Source organism: Ochotona princeps, chromosome 10 (assembly GCF_030435755.1).
Source record: "Ochotona princeps isolate mOchPri1 chromosome 10, mOchPri1.hap1, whole genome shotgun sequence".
NCBI classification, from domain to species: domain Eukaryota; kingdom Metazoa; phylum Chordata; class Mammalia; order Lagomorpha; family Ochotonidae; genus Ochotona; species Ochotona princeps.
The window spans coordinates 30,187,331-30,209,512 of NC_080841.1; the positions used below are offsets into that span (position 1 = coordinate 30,187,331).

General features: G+C 46.4%; 1 protein-coding gene across 1 annotated transcript in view; it reads right to left on the bottom strand.

Moving 5' to 3' along the window:
- SUSD4 (sushi domain containing 4) overlaps nucleotides 1–22,182 on the bottom strand; it is a 118,193-nt gene that overhangs the window by 43,198 nt on the left and 52,813 nt on the right. Inside the window, exon 3 of the mRNA XM_004578615.4 lies at nucleotides 12,299–12,511. Coding sequence (XP_004578672.2) covers nucleotides 12,299–12,511 — 213 coding nt within the window. The remainder of the gene's footprint in view (nucleotides 1–12,298; nucleotides 12,512–22,182) is intronic.

Below are 22,182 nucleotides of genomic sequence, written 5' to 3' on the forward strand. Positions count from 1 at the left end.
GGAAGAACCACATCCCACCTGCAGAGTAAGGAGTTAGAGTTGAAGGCCCATCACAACAGAGGGGTCAGTAGGGGCTGTGCCCCAGGAGAAATGGCAAAGCTAACACAGACCAGCTCTAACCAGAATCTACACCTTGACAGGAGATAACACCACCTACAGTGTCTCCGACTTTTTGTTTCTAGCATTTGGCATGGAACTTTCTCACCACAGGGGAGTGTGATAGGAAGAAAGGGCATCTGGAAGAAGAATGTGCCCCATGTGTGGCCACAAGCCCTTCTATCCATGGAGAGAAAGAATCCGGGGGGGGGGGGTGGCCTGATAACTTAATCCTCTCCCTGCAAGCATCTGCATCCCATATTGGCGCTGGCTCATGTCCCAGTTGCTTCACTTCCCATCCAGCTCCCTGCTGTGGCCTGGGAAAGCAGTGGAGGATGGCTCAAAGCCTTGGGACGCTGTGCTCACACTGAAGACCTAGAGGTGGATCCTTACTCCTGGTTTCAGATTGGTTCAGCTCTGGCCATTGCAGATAGTTGGGGAATGAACCAGCAGGTGGAAGATCTTTCTGTCTCTCCTTCTCTCTGTAGATTTGCCTTCCCAATTAAAAAAAATAAATAAAATCTCAAATAAATAAATAAATAAAAATCCAGGATCTTTCATGCCTGAAAATAGATATACAATCTTCCCCAAATTTAAAGGTTCAAATAGAAACAATATAATTTTCTCTAGGATAGATTCATTGAGTCCATAAAGACAATTTTTAAAGGCTACTTCAAACATACTATCATCAAGGACCACAAAATGTATTTACTGCTATCTGATTTTGTCATGTAGAATCTGTTCAATACCTAGAACTATGGCTATGAGGGGTAAACAGGCACTTGAAGGATATCAAAGCTTCTGCTCCAGACCTCATCTTTCACCAGTCCATCACATCATTGCCTTTGTATCCTGCATTAGAAACAATGGGATTTCAATAGAACAATGAAACGAGGAGGAAAAGATCCTGGGGCAGTATACATGCACAAGTATTCTGAACCGTAAACGAATTCATCGTGTTAGCACAGCAGGGTCTTAAGGGATAGACCAGGAGGAGTAAAAGGCACTCTCAAGAATGTTCGCGACCCATTGTATTTGCTTTTTAAAAAACAATGTTAGTTATGGGTTGGATATGTGGTACAATGCTGAACACTTCTTGAGATGTCCAGATTCCACCATATCAGAGTGCCTGCGACTTTAAATCTCAGCTCTGCTTCAGATTCCAGCTCCCTGCTAATGCATACCCAGAGAAGCAGCAGGTGATGGCTCAAGCACCTAGTGGCCCTGAGTCAATGCCAACCACCTGGGAGAACACGACTGAGATCTGGGCTCCAGGCTTCGGCTCCAGATCCAGCTAGTGTATGCAACAAGGAGTGAACTCTCAGATAGGAAATCACCATCTCAGTTAATCTTTCTCTCTCTGCCTTGCCAATAAATAAAACATTTATAAAAAGTTATTTCATTTATATGAAAGGCAAAGTTATAGGGAGAGCGAGAAACAGTTAGAGAGGATCTTCCACCTGCTGGTTCATTCCCCAAACTGCCACAGCGGCCAGGGCTGAGCCAGGCCAAAGCCAGGAGCCTGGGACTTTACCCTGTTCTTCCCTGTGGGTGGCAAGGGCCAGATACTTGTCCGTCCTCTGCTGCTTTCCTAGGCACATTAACATGGAGTTGGACTGGAAGTAGAGCAGTCAGGACTCAATCCAGCATTCATATGGCATGCCAGCATCATAGGCGGCAGTTTAACCTGCAGAGTCTTAACACCAGCCTCATCAAAACATTAAGAAATATTAGTTACGTATGAAAGAGATTCTGGTTCCTTAAAAACATCAGGCTTTGACATCAATATTCCCAGTATGCTTCATAATATGCACTCAGAGGGTCACCAACCACAGGACTGCATGGGAGGCTCGAAGGCCTTGCCACAAAGAACTCAATTCAACTTGAATTGAACCACTATCTGCAAAGCCAATTTCTTCACCCAGCTGTTCCATTCCTCATTCAGCTACTGGATTACTGGGCATTTATCCTAGGCCCAAGATCTTCTAAGTGCTAAAGACAGAATTCAAGAATCTTACTTTTAGTCCTTGCTTGCAGAGAGACTACTCATGGTGAAGTTAAGTGATAAACGAGCTGGAAAATAGCAGGCAAAGTTCACAGCCATGATGAACACATGACAAGGTGACATGGGAGGGACTGACTCAGGGACTCATTTAATTTGGGCAGACAGGAAAGGGGCCTCTTGAGGAAATGACATTTATTAAGCTGGGACTTGAATGACACAAAAAACCCAATTAAGTGCAGCTCTGGGAGAAGAATATTTTAGGCAGCAGGAACACCCAGTGCAAAGGCCAGGAAAGCTTGGTATTCTCAGAAACACAAAACACCTATGTGTTTGCAACACAGGGATCGGGTGCGAGAAGGGATGGTCAGGGGACTGGGTTCTCCTGGAGTGACAGGAGCCAGTGGAGTTCACGAGGCATGGACCCTCCCATGCCTGCCTCTATATCCTCAAAGGGTTTGCTGTATACATGAAGGGTGACCCTGCCCCAAGACAGCTGCAGCCATGGCTCAACTTCCTGTTTTAGCCTGGAATGCCTTGCTTGAGCTCTGGGCTCTGGCAGGCAAGATATGCTAAGGAGATAATTCAGGGTGGTGGTCCTGGGACATGCAGCATCAGTTCAACTGCTGGAGGTCCTGAAGGTCAGCCACACCTTTGGTTCCACTCTGGGCACATCTCCCTCAGCTGATGTTAATCCACGACCTTCCCTTATAAACCTTAGCCACAAAGCTGATTTGTTTGTTTCTTTGTTTTTAGTTCTGAATCATAGTGAATTACTGAACTTCAGGGTGGCCTTGATGATCCCAAACTTGTAATTGGTATCAGAAGTGAGGGTGTTTGAGGGAAATGCCAAAACTACAGCTGTTGTCAAGAGTAAGGATGGTCTTGGGGACTCCTGAAATTTAGACCACAGGACTCTTTATTCCCCCCAAGTAGTAACTTACGACATTCCCCGGAACTGCAATCCTGTTAGCACTGCTGTTTTGAAGAATGCTGTTCAACCCAACTCAGAGAAGGCTGTCCTAAACCAGTACAGCCAGCCCAGGCAGGAGAAGGCTGAAGGCTTCTCCAGGACCAGGCTGGAGAAGCTGAACAGAGTCCCTGGAAGTCAACCATGGCATCACAAAAAATCCACATAAACAGAGAAAAGGAGAGGCCTGAGTTAGACAGAGGTTACGAAGAGAGAGAGAGGTGCTGCTCAAAAAGGGGGTACTGCCCTAAGGATGGACTCAGCTTTAGGCTGCTTCTCTCCCCACTGGACCTTTTCTCTCACCACTGAACATGAAAGTGGAGTTGTTCTCAGGTCAGTCCTTAGCATGCATCCACTGAGACAGAGCCAGAGCACACGTTGCATCCTTGGAATCTTCCTTGACACACCTCTTAGCTTATTTCAGTTACCGGTGGATGATAAGACAATGAGTATCTGCATTCTATTATGAAAAGATTTTCATAGCTGAAACTTGGATAGTATTTCTTCATGGGTTCTTAACTGAGGGACTGAGAGTGGGACACATTTTTCCAAGCATTCATGAAACACAAAAATTGGCCATACTTGGGCCATTATAATGTCTTAACAAATTCCAAGGCTGAAATTATATAGTGTGCTTTCTGGCTACAATGAAATAAAGATAGAAATGAATAGCCAGACAACCTCCACATGCTTGGAAATTGAATAATACCTTTCTAAATAATGCATGGGCTCAGAAAGAGATTATAATAAAAATACAAAATATTTCACACTGAATAACAATGAAAATGCTATATATTAAAATGTATGCTATGCATACAGAATGATGTCCATAAGTTGCTGTCTAAATGTAAGCATACATATTAAAAAAGGAAGACATCTACCAAGCAGCAATGCACATCTTGCAGCTCGCTGCATCAATGTCACAAATAACATTGTTCAGGATTTTATTTTCTTACTGGTTGCCTTTCCCTTGCTTATTCTACAGTTACCAAGAGGATGTTTAAAGTACTCTCTGATGTAGTGGATTTGTCCCTATGGTTCTATTACTTTTTGCTTTCTATGTGTCAGAACATGTTATTAGGCATGCATAAGTTTAGAATTATTGATAAGTATTCAAAGTGGGAATTCTTCCAGAAATCTATACTAAAAGGGATCAGCACTGTGGCATAGCCAGTAAAGCTATTGCCTGCGACACAGACATTCCATATGGAAACCACTCCGAGTCCTGGCTCCTCCACTTCCAATCCAGTTCCCTGCTAACAGTCTGGGGAAGAGTGGACAATGGACCAAGTGCTTGGGCTCCTGTACCTATGTGGGAGATCCAGAAACAGCTCCAGACTCCTGGCTTCAGAACAGCCCAGCATAGGTGAAAGATCTGTCTCTCCCTCTCTCTCTAATTCTGCCTGTCAAATGAATAAATACTATTAAAATGAAGAATGAAGAGAAGAAATGATAGAAAAGGACAAGCTGCTAAACCCAAAAAAAAGCACCATCTAGTATGTAATAAAGTCAACATTAATGAAAGAGAAAATCAACATGTACCTACATGGGAAACCTAGAAGATGTTCCTGGTTCCAAACTGGATCAGCTCTGGTCATTGCAGCCATTTGGGAAAGGAACTAATGGATAAAAGATCTTTCTCTCTCTCTGTCTCTTTGTAGCTCTCCTTCTTTCTGACTTTCAAATAAAAATAAACTTGAAAACAAAAGGGACACCATTACAAATCCTGTATTTTTTTTAAAAAAAGGATACTACAGAAACTTTATACCAAAAAACTGAAACCTTAGAATGGAATCAAACTCCTAAAACAAACAAAAAAAAACTACAGTATGCAGAAATTGACAAAATTAAGAAATAGGAAATGATTACACTATACAATATATTAAATAAATCTAATTCCAAAGCGAGAGTTAAAACCTTTCCGTAAAGAAAAGTCTAGTTTTAGGAGACTTCCTCATGCACTCCACTAAATGTTTAAGGGAAACGTGGAGACACAGCACCAGTCTTACACAGACTCCTTCAGAACACGATCCTGCAGGACTACACCAAGTTCCGTGGGTGTACCCACCCTCTGGTCTGTACAGCCTGCCAAGAAGATCAGAGGAAAGGAAACTGTAGGTCAATGCGTCTCATCAACACAGGACAAGGAAGTGACAGAAACCCTTGGTAGACAGAGGTAAGCTCCCAATGGCATCGCAAATGCCTGTGCAGGTGACTTTCACAGGTCTTCTGCTCTTCTTGAAATTCTCAGAAAGAACCCCCTGAGGCAGCTGAATTCTCATTCCGTGGGCAAAACATGCATTTCTTCATAAGGCTTCTTGGGCAATACTTGCAAAGTCAAATGTTACATGCCATTGTTTTGTTATTGTTGTGAAGAGGCAAGGAAAGAGAGTCAGACAGACACAAGACTTCCACTCTGTTTCTTTTCCCAGAAGGCTGCAATGGTTGGAGTAGGGCCAGGCTGGCACCAGAACCAGGAGCTGGAACTCTCTTCAGGTCTCCTATGTGGTTGGCAGGAATCCAATTACTTGGCTACCACCTGCTGCCTCCCAGGGTGTGCATTAGCAGAAAGCTGGGAGGGGGAGCAAAACATGCACTTGAACTCAGACACTCTGACAGGGGATGCAGGCATCCTAATAACCACCTGACGAGATACAGCTGGCCAGTCCAGGTGACAGGCAAGACTGAAGATGGCAACCAAAACATCCTGACAAGCTGGGAATTGAACAAGCCCTGGCCCATCCCTTAGCAACCGTGTCAGACAAATGCAAGAAAGAACAGCCTCAAATCCGAGGGTGGCATGGCAGGGAGGAGGGGGGCTCCGGGGGAGAAGCAGTGATTCCACAGACCCAGGATGAGGTTCCAAGGAGAGGTGATTCAGCGCCTAATAGGACTCACAAGGTGCTGACAGGAAGCCACGATCATCCCCAAACCACTCGAGAATGTTGCAGCAGAAGCTGCATTTTATCCGTGATGGGTTTGGAAGACACCCATGGGGGCAACCCTGCATTTTTCATAGGCAGTCAGCCTAATTCTGGGTCGTTGGAGCTGCGAGCTCAGGAAAAAAAAAAAAACACTCTTGTTGGGGAATATATGCGGTCAACCTGGTGTTCAGATTGCTAACAATCATTGCGTGACCTTCATGCACAATCTGACAAGAATCTGTACACGCACGGCACTGTGGATGTGCCTAATCATTTCTTAAAGCCAGCCCCTCATGTGGCAGTCCTGACCAGGAGGGGTGAACTCCCAGCGCTGGGTGACGTGGAGGGAGGCGTGCAGCAGCTGGAGACGGAGCAGCATTGTGCTAATTTGGACTCTCCCTGCGCCTCGTGCCAGCCTTCGCCTGTGGCAGCCCAGCTGTCACTCCACAACAATGATAACTGATCATCTCTGTCACTTAGCTTTGCTGGCTCTGCCCCGTCTGTCCTGACCTTATTTCCTCCAGAATTTCTTTTTGTTTTATTCTTTCGAGTCATGACCACATTTAAGTTCAAGAAATCTCTTTAAGAACAACAACAAAAAAAAACCCAAAAAACCCACACTCACACTGAAGCCACAAGGGAACGGGAACAGGAAGGCAGTGACTCTGTTAGCAGCATCAATAGGAGACGACAGTGCTCCTGGAGACAGGTAGAGGCCCCCCTCTCTGCTCCTTCCCAGCTCCAAGGATGGAAAATGAGAGGAGCATGTCTTAGACGCAGACATGCAAATGTGCCTGTCCCCCTAGGCAGAGGCTGCAGCTTCCGATAAGCCATGTGGAAGGCAACAAGAAAGAAAATTCAGGTGAGAGAAAATGCACATGAGAAAGAAAGGATGCTAAACAAAACATTTTTAATACATCTGTTTAGAGAAGCTTCTGGAACTGGGAGGCAATTCACCTTAATATATGAGTAACTGTAAAAACATGTATGATCAGTCCCACTTTTGAAAAATACCCGACCCTCACCTCCCTTCTGCAATAAATAAAGGAGCTATCTGCCAACTTGACGGCCAGCTTTAGCTCGCAAGTCAAGTTAAATCTTTTAATTAAAGATTTATAATGTAACAATACTTAAACTCACATTGTACCTTCTCCCCAGAAAGCTCAAAACACCTTCTGCATACCAAATTATTCAGCTGTTACAGCAATCCTGGGAATGCCTATGGGAGCCACCATATTTTAGAAAGTACTTAAAAATAATGCTTGGTGGACGAATTATTTAAAAAATATTTATGTATGTATTCTGTTATTTGAAAGGCAGACTGGCAGAGAAAGAGAAAGAGGGAGAGACAGATTTTCCAACCACTGAGTTCACTCTCCAAATGATTGCAACAGCTGGGACTAGGCCAGCCTACAGCCAGGAGCTCTATCCCGGTCCCCCACGTGGGTGACAGGGGCCCAAGGCCATCTTCTGCTGCTTTTTCAGGCACACTAGCAGGAGGCTGGATCAAAAGTGCAGCAGCATGGACTTGAATGGGTGCTCCTATATGAAATGCCATTGTCATGGGTAGTACAATCATCCAAGTGTCACAATGCTGGCCTCAATGGACAGTGTTACTATGTTTTCCCATTTGCACTCTGCAATCACTTGGACAACAGAGGGTTAAGCACAGAGCTGTAGCCAGCTGGGCTCAGGGTAGAACGGTGTTCCCCCTGTGTTCCCTGCCACCCTTGGCTACAACCAGGTAAATAGGGACATGAAGAGGGTAAGTTCAGGTGAAGGATATCCTTGGGTGCTTTTGGGACTCCCTCTGCCCAGAACAACTACAGCAGTATGAGATATGGGCAGATTTTGCTTTAAAATCCCCAGGTGATCATGCCAGGTCACCCGGGTTGCACACTAGTACAACAGAGAGCTCTGCAAGGAGTTAGGAAGCTGACCCAATCCCAGCTCGCTCGTTTTGTAAGTCACAGGCTGCATTTCCTGCATCTGCACAGTGAGTGCACTGACATTCTTTGAGGCTAAGAAGGAATGATGTTGGGGCCAGCACTGTGATGTAGTGAAATAAGCCATCATTTTGCAGTGCTGGCAACCCTTATGCACCCTAGCTCAAGTCCCAGCAGCTCCACTTCTCATCCAATTCCCTGCTGGTATGCCTGGGAAAGCAGTGGAGGATGGTCCAAGGACTTGGGTCCCTCTACCCACATGGGAGATCTGGAGGAGGCTTCTGGCTTTGACCTGGCCCAGCCCTGGCTGTTGCAGCCATCTGGGGAAGGAACCAGCAGATTGAACATATCCTCTCTCTGCCTTTGCATTTTCCTCTCTGTAACTCTACCTTTTGAATAAAATAAAATAATAACATAACATAACATAACATAACATAAAAAAATAAAATAAATCAAATCTTTAAAAAAGGGGTGGGATGATATGTACGGATTTCTGTGGGGCACTAGAGAAAATCCTGTTTCCTCTCACTGACAAAGCACTATTAGACCCACCAGTGGACATGTGTAAGAATCAGCTGGGAATTTTTCGATGCAGAGCCCTTGGCTATATCCCTAGCACTCTGAAGCAGGTGTTCTGAGTCTGCACTTTTAGTAAGTGCTGGTGCAGGGGATCGCTTTGTGAACCAGTGCCCTGCAAAGACAAGTTCATAGCAAGTGTGTTGCTGTAAGAGGCCTTCCTCTTGGGGTCTGGGTCTCCATTCCCCTGGAGACATTCATCTTTGGTCAGTGAAATGAGTGTGCCAGACGGCATATACCTGGACCTGAAGCCCTGTTCTGCTGCTATGCAAGAGACAAGGGGAACTCTAGTCTCCTTGATCTGTCACTTTCCCATCTGCCAAACAAGATACTAGCACCCAGCTTGTATACAGAAGGATTACAGAGGATGATGTGTACAACGTATAGAGACCTCATCCATATCATAGACACACAGTCTTCATGGGGAAAGAAAAACAAGAGTAATGGGGAAACTGGGAACAGAAGTGTGTGTGTGTGTGTGTGTGATGCACTCACCCGTGTAGGTGTGTAGGGACAGGACAAGGTGCAGGGGATGGTAAGGGAGACTTTGTCTTTTGTGACTCGGGCAAGGGACAGGTTCAGGATTGATGTCAACTGAATTCCTATTTCTCTTATAAGCATCCCCAAAGTACAGGATGTAGGATGGAAGCTCAGCTCACAATGCCCAACATGTTATCTCAGACACAACTACAGCAGCAACACTATAGATGACCAGAGCAATAATGTATGTGCTAAGCCAATCAGAAGTACAGAAGGAAGGAGAGCCCATGTGCTTTCCATGTAAATTATCCAAAACAGCCAAAGTCAACTGTACTTGGAACTTAAATATCAGTAAAAGCAGCACAAGAAAAGGCCAGGAAGAAGCTGGCAGCTCCTGCACGAGCTTAGTGTGAATAGTCACAGAGTAAATGCCTGTGAGTGATGCCAATCTCAACCAAATCCCTCTTCAAAAACTGTGTGTGTGTGTGTGTGTGTGTGTGTGCGTAGGGCTGAAGGGTATCTTCTCAGGGAAAGGCAGAGGAAGCTGGCTTCCATAAACTCACTGTCCACATGACAGGAAGGCAAACAGAGCTACCATTCCCTTCCTTTTGTACCTTGTGGATGACAACTGCCTACTCAGACATGCATAATAAATGGCAACATCTAGTGAGTGCAGGGAGCTGAGCTGGTTGTCAGAATTCATGGCCTCGGCGTGTCATGTGGACCCATAGCTCTCTATGATCAAGGTATTTCTCCCTGCAGACTCACTACAAGGCCAGATGAGGTTGTTCCTTGCGTTTAGCAAGTCTGATGGATCAAACCACATGTTCCTCCATTCCACTGCTACACACTTCCTTCAAGCCTTACTCTTTGTGTGGTGCTGCAGGCCGTACTCCTGGCTTCCAGCGAGAGCCTAGGGTGACACTGGGGGTGTCTGTCCTCACAATGAGGAAAGCCAGCCTGCACATGGGCTCCGCCTTCAGACAATACCATGGGGGCTATGTTATTTGTGTGGTTTAAGCAATGCCTTGTCTTCTGCTTGGCTCCTCAGATCCTGTCCATCTGAAAGGGGCTGACTGGCCAATGATAGGGGAAAATTTCCCCCAAATTCAGTTCACTTTGGAATAGGCAGTGTTCTGCAGAGACCCTTGCAAGCCCTCTGAGCTGCATCACACTGGGAGTAAGTGGGGCACCACTGTGGCTCTGAGCTCTTCTGGGACCCATTCTGGGAGACTCATGCCACCAAGCCATCTGCGGGGGCCAGGTGGTTCCAGTCTCCTGCAGACAGCTTATGTACTAATTATGCACCATATCTGAAGTTGACTTGAAGCCCAGTGACCAATGCATCTGGGGACTGTTCTCTGAGCTACTCAAGCAAGACAAGAAAAAGCCAAGGTTCTCCCCTGCTTTGTCGAGAGGCTGCAGCAAAGAAATACTCAAAACACTGAAACCACATTCCATATACACGTCGGTCTGCTGTAGCTCTGCTTTAGCGCCTTCTACCTCCCAAAGCAAATCCTCTGAAAAGGAAACTCAAAGAAAGACCTGTGTTTGTACAAGCAATGTACTATCTATCCCAAAGGTGCACTGGAATATCCATACCTACCTCCACCCCCAATCTTTCATCAGCAGGAGGCTGGGGCTCCTGCTAGAAGGATGTGGTGTGTAGCATAATCACAAACACCCTTCCAATGAAGGTAGGGCAGGGGTTGCCACAGCAACAGCTGGGAGAGACTTTCCCCTTGCCCAGGGACTGTGTGCAGTGAGTCATTTTAGGTTTCTCTTTAAAATGCAAAGCCTGGGGCCCGGCGGCGTGGCCTAGCGGCTAAAGTCCTTGCCTTGAAAGCCCCGGGATCCCATATGGGCGCCGGTTCTAATCCCGGCAGCTACACTTCCCATCCAGCTCCCTGCTTGTGGCCTGGGAAAGCAGTCGAGGACGGCCCAAAGCTTTGGGACCCTGCACCCGCGTGGGAGACCCGGAAGAGGTTCCTGGTCCCGGCATCGGATTGGCGCGTACCGGCCCGTTGCGGCTCACTTGGGGAGTGAAACATCGGATGGAAGATCTTCCTCTCTGTCTCTCCTCCTCTCTGTATATCCGGCTTTCCAATAATAATAAAATAAAAATCTTAAAAAAAAAAAAGCAAAGCCTGGGTCAGGCGTTACCCTAGGGGTTAAGATGCCAGACTCGGCTCCAGCTTCCCACCCATGCTTACCCTCTGAGTAACTGGGTTCTTGCCATCCCATGGGAAACATGTAAGAAAAATGAATTAATTTTTAAAAACTTGAAACGTTTATTGTATTCACTTTGGCTTTAAAATAGAAGCAAACATAGACACTATCTTACCCATCCTTTGGGATCACCATAAGGAAGAACATAATAGAAACTTGAAAAATGCTTGCCAGATTAAATCATTTTATAAGTCTCATACAGGAAGTATATGCTAAATCATCATAACAGTTTATATTTCCTTAGAAAGGTTCCATCATCCTCAAATAAACTCAACAGCAACATTAAATGGAAACCAATTTCTAATGAACCCGATATAAGTTCTATGCCTCATAACAATGTGGGTCTAGAATTGATTCCTGACTCATGCCAATTCCAACCTCAGCCCTGCTGATCTTCTGAACCATGTGACCAATCATTTGCCATTGCAATGAGTTAAACTCAATCCATTCTTGAAAACTCTAAATGCATCTACAAAAAGTGAAAAATCTCCAACCAACAGATATTTAGGGTAATTTCTAGAAGCAAATGAATATCTTCTCACCAGTATAGTTAGGAGTAATTGCTAGAAGCACACGTCTACCCTGTCAGTCTATCACTGCCTGTCACAGTTCTTTCTACTCCTAAGTGAGTCCTTTACAACACCAAACTCAGAAGTAGTAACTGGCTGATTCCTCCGAGTCACAGACGCCTCTGTCTCCATCTCACTAACGATAGTTTTCATGCAGGGTGTTTACTGCACATTTATTGAGGAACATGGAAATGAGTGGTGAGTTGGCAGACTGATAATAAATGATCCTTATGTTATCTGAGTTACTCTCTCGCATTGACAAAGATGGTGATAAATTGGACTGTAATTAAGACAGAGAAGGAAGAGTATCACTGTTAATGTGGAGATTAATGCCTCCCAGGTCCCAGCCCTCATGACACATGCCAGCTTTTCCAGTATGCAATTTTAGCCAGAAACACAGAGAGCAACCCTGGGTGTGGGCCCCTTCTGTCACACACAGCCCCACATCCCTGTGGCTCACACACACCAAGCCACAAGGGCGGCATTGGAGACAGGAGGTGCTTTACCTTCTTGCACACAGACGGGTTTATCACTTGGGATCCAACCTAGGGTTCCATTCAGATGTTTCATGCACAGTCTCTTGGTAGAGCCCTTCAGCTTGAAGCCATCCTGGCAGTGAAACCGGGTCACCGAGGTTTCAAAGAAGACCCCGCTACTGGGTGTCCGGAAGCCATTCTCAGGGACGCCTGGGTCAGCACACACATGGAGGTCATCAAACCCTATATCAACAGAGAGAGAGAAAGGCATCTCTGAATGTATTCTTCCAATGTCAAGAACAGCCCAGATCAACAGCAGAGGCAGTGTGATTTCACACACCCTGATCACTCTGGCTGAACCCCTCTTCCTCCCCACCCATGGCGTCGACAGCATAGATGAGGCAGCACACGGTGCCTGTTGCATTCTGCCCTGCACCGGAGCGCTCAGCTGAGCTATCACTTCTGTGGCCAAGGCAGCACTTCAAGGAGGCTATGGGATAAGACAGCAGGAGTAGAGGTGTCAGGAGCAGACAGACATGCAAATGGAAGAAGAGTGGTCAGGAAAGGGTCAGAAGGGAGCTCAGCCCTGCCTGTCAGGGTGGATAAAAACTTCAGACAGTACTCTGCAGGGGATGGGGGTTCCACTGTGGGGGAGCCTTTAGGGAAGGACATTCTCCATGATGAGCTCAACCTCCAGTACTCAGCCAAGCAATGACTTTTCCAGGGAGCATTCCCGCGTCCTTCAAAGCAGGAATGGGAGCCCTCCTTTCCACCAAGGCACTGTGGGCTCACTCTGAACAGCACTGCCAGTCTACTTAGCTATTACCTTTACTAGGCCACTGGGGAAGGCAAGGTCTAATTCTTTACCTCCTAAACACCTGGCAGCCATTCTACACCTGCTGATAATGAAGGATGGTTGAATTGATGGGTGGCTGGAAGGAAAGATGACTAGGTGGATGGATGAGTAAGTGAATGGGTGGATGGTTAGGTGGATATTTGAGTGGACAGATGGGTGGGTGAGTGACAGACGGAAAGACAAGCAAACAGAAAGGTAAGTGGGTGAAGGGTTGGATGGATGAGTGAGTGAGATGGTGGGTGAATGGATGAGTGAATAGATGGATAGACAGATCCACATGCCAACTACTCCACTGAATCCATCAGCCAGCTGTGCCCACCCCTCCAAACAGTAGCACAGATGGCCCCACAGTCCTGGAAGCTGACATGTTCCACAGCCACAGATGTGAAATGATCTCTTGCGGCACAGAACATTCTCACGTAACATCCTTTCCCCATTCTCTCTTCTCCCAACCTGAACATCTCACATTCCATAGATTTTACAACCATCCCCCACCCTCATCCTCAGTCCCAAACACTTTAGCCTTCCTACTCCTCACCACTGTAGGGTCAGAGACAGGTCTAAACCAGAGTTTTGGTTGGAATCTCCAAGTGCCTCCCACCCCCTGGTGCACCTATTACTGGGCAGCCACAACCTGATAACAAACAAGCCCTCCTGAATGCCTAATCCCAGGTTGTGCCCCTCAATTGATCACACCCTGGCCTTTGCCACAAAGCCATTCTCTCTCAGAGAAGGGTGTATCTGTAAAGACTGGACACCATCAGAGAAAGGACCCTTGTGCTAACTGATGAGAAAAACATCATGAGAGTTGCAATCTGAAAGCCACATGCTTCCTCATAAATCCAGCTGTGGACTTTTTCTTTAATTACTGCATCTCTTCTAGAACACTTCTGCCCACTCTCAGCTTTCACACAGCCAGGATCGTCCTGTGTCCCCCAGCCTGGAACAATGCTGACAATCAGGTATGCTGCTGGTCAGGAGGTTCAGCCGCTGGTACTGGAGAGAGGAATGAGACAATGGCATGATCTCAAAAAATACTTTTTCCTCATGGACAACAAAGCCCAGCCAGCAAGATAGTCATTTTTAGGGCCTGTGAGAGGTTCGGATTCCACCTCCAAAGTACTCTCTATGGGCCTGATTCCCATCTTGAGTCATTTCCTGGAGAGCCATTCAGTTAGTACCCTCCTGGGATAATGATGATAAGCCCAACCAGACAGCACATCCTTGAAATAAGGGCATTTTTGGGTACTAAAAAAGAGGAGAGAAAATGGTCTAGGTACAGATCCACTCAAATAAACAAATCCTAAGAATCAGTATTAATTCTCTGGTTTGCATTTTACTTGGCTCCTTAGGCAGTTGCACATCCTGACAGGCAATACAGACTTCAGGTGTCATTCCTGAACAGTTTCCCTGGCTTATACTTAGCTTTAGAATAGAACTTGACCTTAAAGCAGGTGTCTTATCCAATTCAACTCTCCTGTGAGTTGGTATGTTGTAGTTTGTGATTATAACATGACTCAAATTCGTGCTTCAACTTCCCTGGCTGGTCCCAGTCAGGTCATTGCTTTTCTGAGCACTGGAGGCTCTGTCCAGGTCCTGCCACTCCTAGGGGAAGCCCACATCAAGGTCTTCAAATGACACCAACATTATGGAAACTCCTGGAAGGGCACAGCCCTTCTTTCAGGACACACGGGGCAAGAAAAGTCATGAGCATCTGAGACCTGCGGCAGCAGCAACAGAAGAACAGGGGGCTGGCCCCTGGTGTGTGTGCCTACAAGCTGGCCCAGGAGGGCAGGTGAAGAGTCAGACTCAGTGAGTACGGCAGAAGGAGCAGCATAGCATTGACTATGCTGGCTTTGACCCTGGGAACAAAGTGCCTCTGTCCTGTCCCCTGTAGTTGCTCCAAGAATCAATATTCTTAAAGTCTCAACTATTCCCTCCCGAGCTTCAAATTCTGCCTATGCTTTGGAGTTGAGTAGCAGCAGAAAATTATTTACAGAGAAACGGTCTCCAACATGCTTGCTTTCTGGGGGAGTGAGAGGACAAGAGAATATTCCATCTCCCTTTTTTTAATCTTTTGTTGTTTGTTATTTTTTTTAATATTGTTTACATAGTTGAGAGGGATGCACGTCCAAGTGATTTTCCAATTAGGGTGGGGAGAGTCAGATCTGGAGGAAGGTGGGTGGGACAAATGTTTCCCTTTTTTTTTCCTCCTATGTTTACAGGAGAAGAAGGGGAAGGGACCACTCCTTGCTGTCAAACTACATCAGCATCCAGGGACAGATGTTCCTTTGATGATGCCTCGGAGATCCTCATGTGGAGAAGAACTTTTCAAGGGTGTTACTTGAGTGGTTTTGAAAGTTCTGAGATGTCATCTGTTTCATCACACCAGGGTTTCAAGTATTCAGTTTTTTGTCTTCAATATAGTCTTCAATAACTTGATTTTTACCCCACTCTAACCTAAGGGAGACTGAACTTAACTATGATGTTCAGTAGGTTAGGTGTATCATGTCCATTTCTGACTTTAGATATTTTCAGCTTACGATAAGTTTACCAGGATGTGTCCCCATTTTAAGTTGAGCAGCATATAAGTGGGGGAACATTTTTTTGTGGCTGTATTTATGTTTCCTGGAGTTGCAGGAGAGCCTGTGACATAGTTGCAGTCTGAGTCCATATGGTAGAACAGGCAGGCAATGGAGGAAGTTCTAAGATAGTCCAAGTCTAAAGACAGGACAAGACCAGCATCCCAAATGGAAGATGGTAAGGAACATGTTGCAAAGCTTGGCCAGGATAATGGTCCAATCTGTTCTGCTAAATATCTACCTGAAGGCCAGCATTCCATATGGGCACTTCTCATGTCTGGGTTGCTCCACTTTCAATCCACCTCCCTGAAGATATGCCTGGGAATGCAAAGGATGGTGGTCCAAGTGCTTGCACCCCTGCACCCACTTGGGATACTTGGATGAAGTTCTTAGCTTTGGTATGGCCCAGCCGCAGGCTGTTGCAGCCATTGGGGAGTGAGGCAGTGGATGGAAGGTCTCTATCACTCCCTCTCCACCTCCATAATCCTGTCTTTCAAATAAAATAAATTAAAAAAATGTAAGGACAGATTAGTTGTATGTGTACATTTTTATAGTCATCATGAAGTCAAAAAATTGTTAAGGCACTATAAGTGTGGACCACCTGTGTGCATGCGTGTGGTGTGTGTGTGTGTATGCGTGCATGGGACACAGAGAGAGATCTTCCTACCGGCTCTATTTTTCTGGAGGATTCACACCCACACAGTCTTCCTAAATAAAGGTACAGAGGCACTTCACACAAATGAGATGAATGACGCTGCTGCTTGCCTACAGGTCAGAGGCTGTCAGGTGTGGGCAGTGCCTGGGTCCCAGCCTGCGGTCCCCTCTGTTGCTGACACAAAGCTGGTGTCCCTTCTAAGAACAGGCATCATCATAATCACTGGCACTGGTTTTTCTGGCCAGCATTTGGGACCCAACAAATAAGACAAGGACAGAGTTACAGTTTGGACTGCGGTTTTCGGCCAAGATCCCACCTCTTCCTTTTCTGTAGCCCGACGCTGAGCAAGTACCAGCTAGATGTACCCCTTTCTGTTCATTCAAGCAAATGCACGGCTCCCTCTGTCTCTTTATGAGGTCTTGCCACTTGGGGCTTGGCTACTCTTGAGCCAGCTCAAACCTCCCAGACAATTTTACTGTGAGCAACGTAAGAAGTCTTTGGAAAGAATCATAAAAGCGAAAGAGGCGTGAAAAGCAATCTTTGGGGTTATTAGAACTGAAAAGTCATATTCTAGATAGGAAGAAGGGATCACATGCAGCCAAATCAATTTAGAACGGGGCTGGGTTTCCATTTATCTGTTAACTGCTGGTTGAGCTTTGAGGGAAGGGATAGATACAAATGCATGAACCAATTTTGTACACATTGACTCAGGATTAGGGTTGCGGGGCTTTGAGAAAGGGGGTTCCCCATGAACGCTTCAAGAGACATGCTTGCAAATGTTGTCTGGAATCAAGAGCAACCAGAAACCATTCTCTATCACCACAGCACTTAGGGTCAGCCACACAGACAGCATAGACCCATCCGTTTACAGGCCACCTGAGCTGACCACTCTGTCACCCAGAGGACAAGGCTGAGGCAGGAGATGTTTGGGACTGGTCCAGCCATTCTAACTGCTCATAGCACAGCTGGAACTAAAGCTAGGGGCCCTGGTCCATGGTCCACGCTCTAACACTGCTGTCTACTAGTATAGCCCTTTCCTGTCACATGTCAGTGTGTGAGTAACACAAATCTTCATGACACTATTAACTCTTTGAGGGAAAGGGCATGGTTTTGGACACTTTCGAGCCCCTACATCTGTTAACACAGGGCTGAGCAATAAGCAATGCTGAGAGGCTTCCTGATCCTTCAGCTACACCTGAGACCTGACTCATCACTTACAAACCCAAGGACACAGGCAGGAAGTCCCCAAGTGTCTAGTGGCCACAGACATAGCTCTGACCATAGCTCTGGAGAGCTATGCAGTGACTGTAGCTCTGCAGTATATTTCTGGTGCTGAGAGGCGTTCCTGGCAAGGCTACCACCCAGCCCCTGGAGTTAGTCCTGCAGGCTGCAGTGCATGACCACCCTGCCAGTTACCAAGGAGAAGGTGGCAGGTGCAGCAAGCCTGAGCTCCACCACTCAGGGGCTTCCCTCCTCTAGACCTCAGCGGTCTCCCTTCTGCTATAACAGGCTGAATTCTGTCCTTCTCTGGTCACAGACATGCGGTGGTCTCTGACACCACCAACCTGGAAAAGAATGAACCCTTGTTCTGCAAAAGGAAATCTTCTGTCCCACAAAAGAATAACACACACACACACACTCTCCCATTTTTAAAGACTGAAAGTTTACTCCATAGGATGACTGAGCAAAGGGCACAAATGGAAGGTTGTATGTCAGGCGTAAGGCTTCACCGGCAGGATTCCCTCCAGCCATCTCCTGGCAGCCAATACACATCTGCCCACAGGCTACCCTGAGGTTCCCATCATCTCCAAACCCCTCAAAAACAACTACCTGAACATGTATAGGGACATCCTGTCTTATTCAGGATGAGGGAAATTTCCAGAAAGCTTTTGAGCTAGTATTATAGTAGAACAAGGTCTGAACAACAAAGAGGAAGAAAGAGGCAATGGTGAAGACAGTCACATTAGGCAAAATCTACCAGGCACACAAACGAAACCCCCAGATAGCCAACATTGTGAAGCACAACACTCCTAGCTGTTGGTGGTTCTGTAACAAAGAACACACTGCCAGAAGTCTGCAGCCAGCTGTGTCCTGGAGCAGCTCCCTACCCTGCCCCTCAGAGTCCCCTGGCATTGCCTCAGGGATGTGTGTCCACTCAATCAGTCAGCGAGGCCTCATCCAGCATTTGAGATGACCTGAGCCAGCCCTGAGCCAAGACGAGGCTGTCATGGAGCGTCCTCCCTGACACACATACCCAATGATAAAGAACTGAGGGGCCAGGAAGCACCTTCAGGAAATGCCAGGTGGACCGAGCTCCAGGGACGCCCTGGAATTCTCAACTCTCGTCAGGATGGAGTCAGAGGAAAACTCACCTGAACTAACATACCTCTAGAAGACAGGTCCGTGGGGAGCATGAAAGACCCCTGCAGGAACCAGAGGGCAGAAACAGCAGGAAACAAAGCCACCTGGCAAAATCACAACTGGAACAAGAGGGACAACAAAGCACAGACAACATGTGCCTCCACGACAAAGTCCCGAATATCTTTCTCCACTCCAGTCTGATCTCCATGGTTGGCAAGGGCTTTGCTCTTTGCCTTAAAAAGGGGGGGGGGGGGAAGATGAGGGAAGGGCATTTAAAAAAATAGACGGAAAAAATTTACAATTTGTCTACACATACGGTCCATTCACAGCCCATGCTGACGACCAGTGGGACTAGGGGGACGACAGGCAGTCATTCAACAGACACAGGAACCTGGGCTTCCCAGACACCGAACTCACAGTTGGGACAGTCGGTCAATTTTGATCTGTGATTCATGATCATAAGCTGGGTCCTGAAATCAATTTTAAGGGTCACTACCAGCTTTCTTAGAAATGACATGAAATAGGAATGTCAGAGAACACCCTACGTGGGTAAGAGGCACATTGCCAAGGGTGGCATCATTCATTCTATTTGGGTACATATGTTCGTTTGCAAAGCAGACTGCTTTGTTCAGTGAGTCCCCATCAGAGGGATCTGAAAGCCAGCACTGCAACATACTCCGATATACTCCGCTCATGGTGATGTCTGAAAATGAGCTCCCTGCAGCTAACATAGCTGCTGCCTTGAGGGCACAGGTTCTGTAGGGAGACTGGGCTTTGAGTACCAGTTGGGTCATTTTCTTTTTTTTTTTTTTTTGATACAACCAGCTATTGCTATTCTTTTTTTAATTATTTATTATTTTTAATTCATTAATTACATTGTATTATGTGACACAGTTTCATAGGTACTTGGGTTCTCCCCACCCCTCCCCAAACCCTCCCACCATGGTGGATTCCTCCACCTTGTTGCATAACCACAGTTCAAGTTCAGTTGAGATTCCCCCATTGCAAGCATATACCAAACATAGAGTCCAGCATCTTATTGTCCAGTCAAGTCAGATGGGTCATTTTCTAGCTGTAAAACCTTGGGTAAGTTACTTAGCCTTTCTGTTTCCTTAAATGTATAGCGAGACTTACAGGAATCGTATCTAGTTCTAAGGGGTGGATACGCTAAGTTGCCACTTGAGATGCTCACATTCCAAGGAGAAGTGCCTGCTTTGAGTGCCAGCTACTTTCCTTTCTGTCTAGCTTCCTGCTAATGCAGTAGATACTGGGAGAGGCCAGGTAATGGTTTAGTTTAAGTGGTTGAGTCCCTGCTACTCACATACAGATGGAGTTCCACCCTCCTTGCTTTGGGAAGAGATCCAGTAGATAGGGATTCTCATTCTCATCTTCATTCTCCCTCTCTCTCTCCCTCCCTCTCTCTCTCTGTTTCTCATAAATAATTAAACTTTTTAGGGGCTGGGGCCAGCGTGGTGGCTCAGCGGCTGAGGTTCTCGCCTTGAATGAGCCGGGATCTCATATGGGTGCTGGTTCTGGTCCCAGCAGCCCCACTTCCCGTCCAGCTCCTTGCCTCTCCTCCTCTCTGTATATCTGACTTTGTGATAAAAAATAAAATAAATCTTTTAAAAAATAATAATAATTAAACTTTTTAGGGGCCAATGTAGCAGTGCTTTGGATTAATCCTCTGCCTGTGGTACCAACACCCATATAGGCACTGGTTCATTTCCAACTGCTTCACTTCCAATCCATCTTCTGGTAAATGGCCAGGGAAAACAGCAGAGGAGGACTTGAGCCCCTGCACCAAGTGGGAGACCTGGAAGATACTCCTGATTTCAGATAGGCTCAACTCTGCTCATTGTAACCATTTGGGGAGTGAACCAGCACACAAAAGATTCCCTCTCTCTCTCTCCTTCTCTTTCTCTCTCTCTCTCTCTCTCTGTCTGTGTTTGCCTTTCAAATAGAAATAAACAAAATATTTTTAAAAGTAACTGAATGTTTACAAAGTGAAAGGTTGGTACATGCAAAGTGGTGACCAGCAGATGGCAAATACTCAACCAATTTGCGCCAGCTAGTACGCAGCCAGTTCTCTCAAGGCCCTCACGAATGAAAACACACAGCTCTCAGGCAGACAATGTTTCAGGGAGGCAAGCTCCTAATTTCTGAGATCCATCTTAATTTCTGAGAATATCCAAGCTATCATTTCCCCTAACTTACCCTAGGAATAAGTTGGGGGTCAATGCTGTGGCACACCTAGTAAAGTCAGCTTTCCTGCTTGCAAAGCACTGATCACACTGCTTCACTTTCTTTTTTAAAGATTTATTTATTTTTACTACAAAGTCAGATATACGGAGAGGAGAGGCAGAGAGGAAGATCTTCCATCCGATGATTCACTCCCCAAGTGACATCAATGGCCGGTGCTGCGGCGATCCAAAGCCAGGAACCAGAAACCTCTTCTGGGTCTCCTATGCGGGTGCAGGGTCCCAAAGCTTTGGGCCATCCTTGGCTGCTTTCCCAGGCCACAATCAGGGAGCTAGATGGGAAGTGGAGCTACTGGGATTAGAACTGGCACCCATATGGGATCCTGGGGCGTTCAAGCGAGGACTTTAACCGCTAGGCCATGGCGCCGGGCCCTGCTTCACATTCAATCCAGCTCCCTGCTAATGGCCTGGGAAAAGCAGCAGCAGATGGCTTAGATGTTTAGGATCCTACTCCCATGTGGGAGACCTGGATGGAGCTCATGGTTCCTGGGCTTTGGTCTAGCCCAGCCCTGGCTATTGCAGTCATCTGGGGAGTGAACAGGTGAATAGAAGATATTTCTCTCTCTCTTTCTCTGTAGTTCTTTCTAATAAGTACATCTTGGAAGGAAGAAAGAACTTAGAAGCAACAAGAAACAGTCCTAAACAGAGTCCTTCTCTTGGCTAACACATTAATCTCCAGAAACTTGAGCTCTGCCATTTTTGAGAGCAAGCTTGGAGGGAACATGTAAGAGTGGGCAGTTTCCAGGGCATTGATCGCCCTGGCCCTTGCTGAGTCAGCAGCCATTTCCAGAGAATACCTCTCCCAGGGTCTCTCGAGGGATGCAAAAGAGAGCCGGGAAGCACACCCCACCCCATGTCAGCACACAGGGCTGGGCACCAACAAATCAAACCAAAACCAACGCTCCAAAGAGGAATGCCCATGACTCCAAGAATGGTGGGAAAGAGCTCAGAGCAAACAAAGAGGTTTAAGATGGATCTTTCTGTGATGCAAAATAGACAAAAATCAAAAAAAAGAAATCAAAGGCTGTAAATTAACTTTCTTGTTTGAGAACATAGTGTTATCTCTTTTTATAATTTCTGTACTGTCAGTTACCACATGAAGAAGCACCTTGGGGGGCTGGCATGGCGGTTGACAGGCTAATCTTCCACCTGAAAGTACAAACATCCCATATTGGGGCCAGTTTGTGTCCCAGATGCTCCAC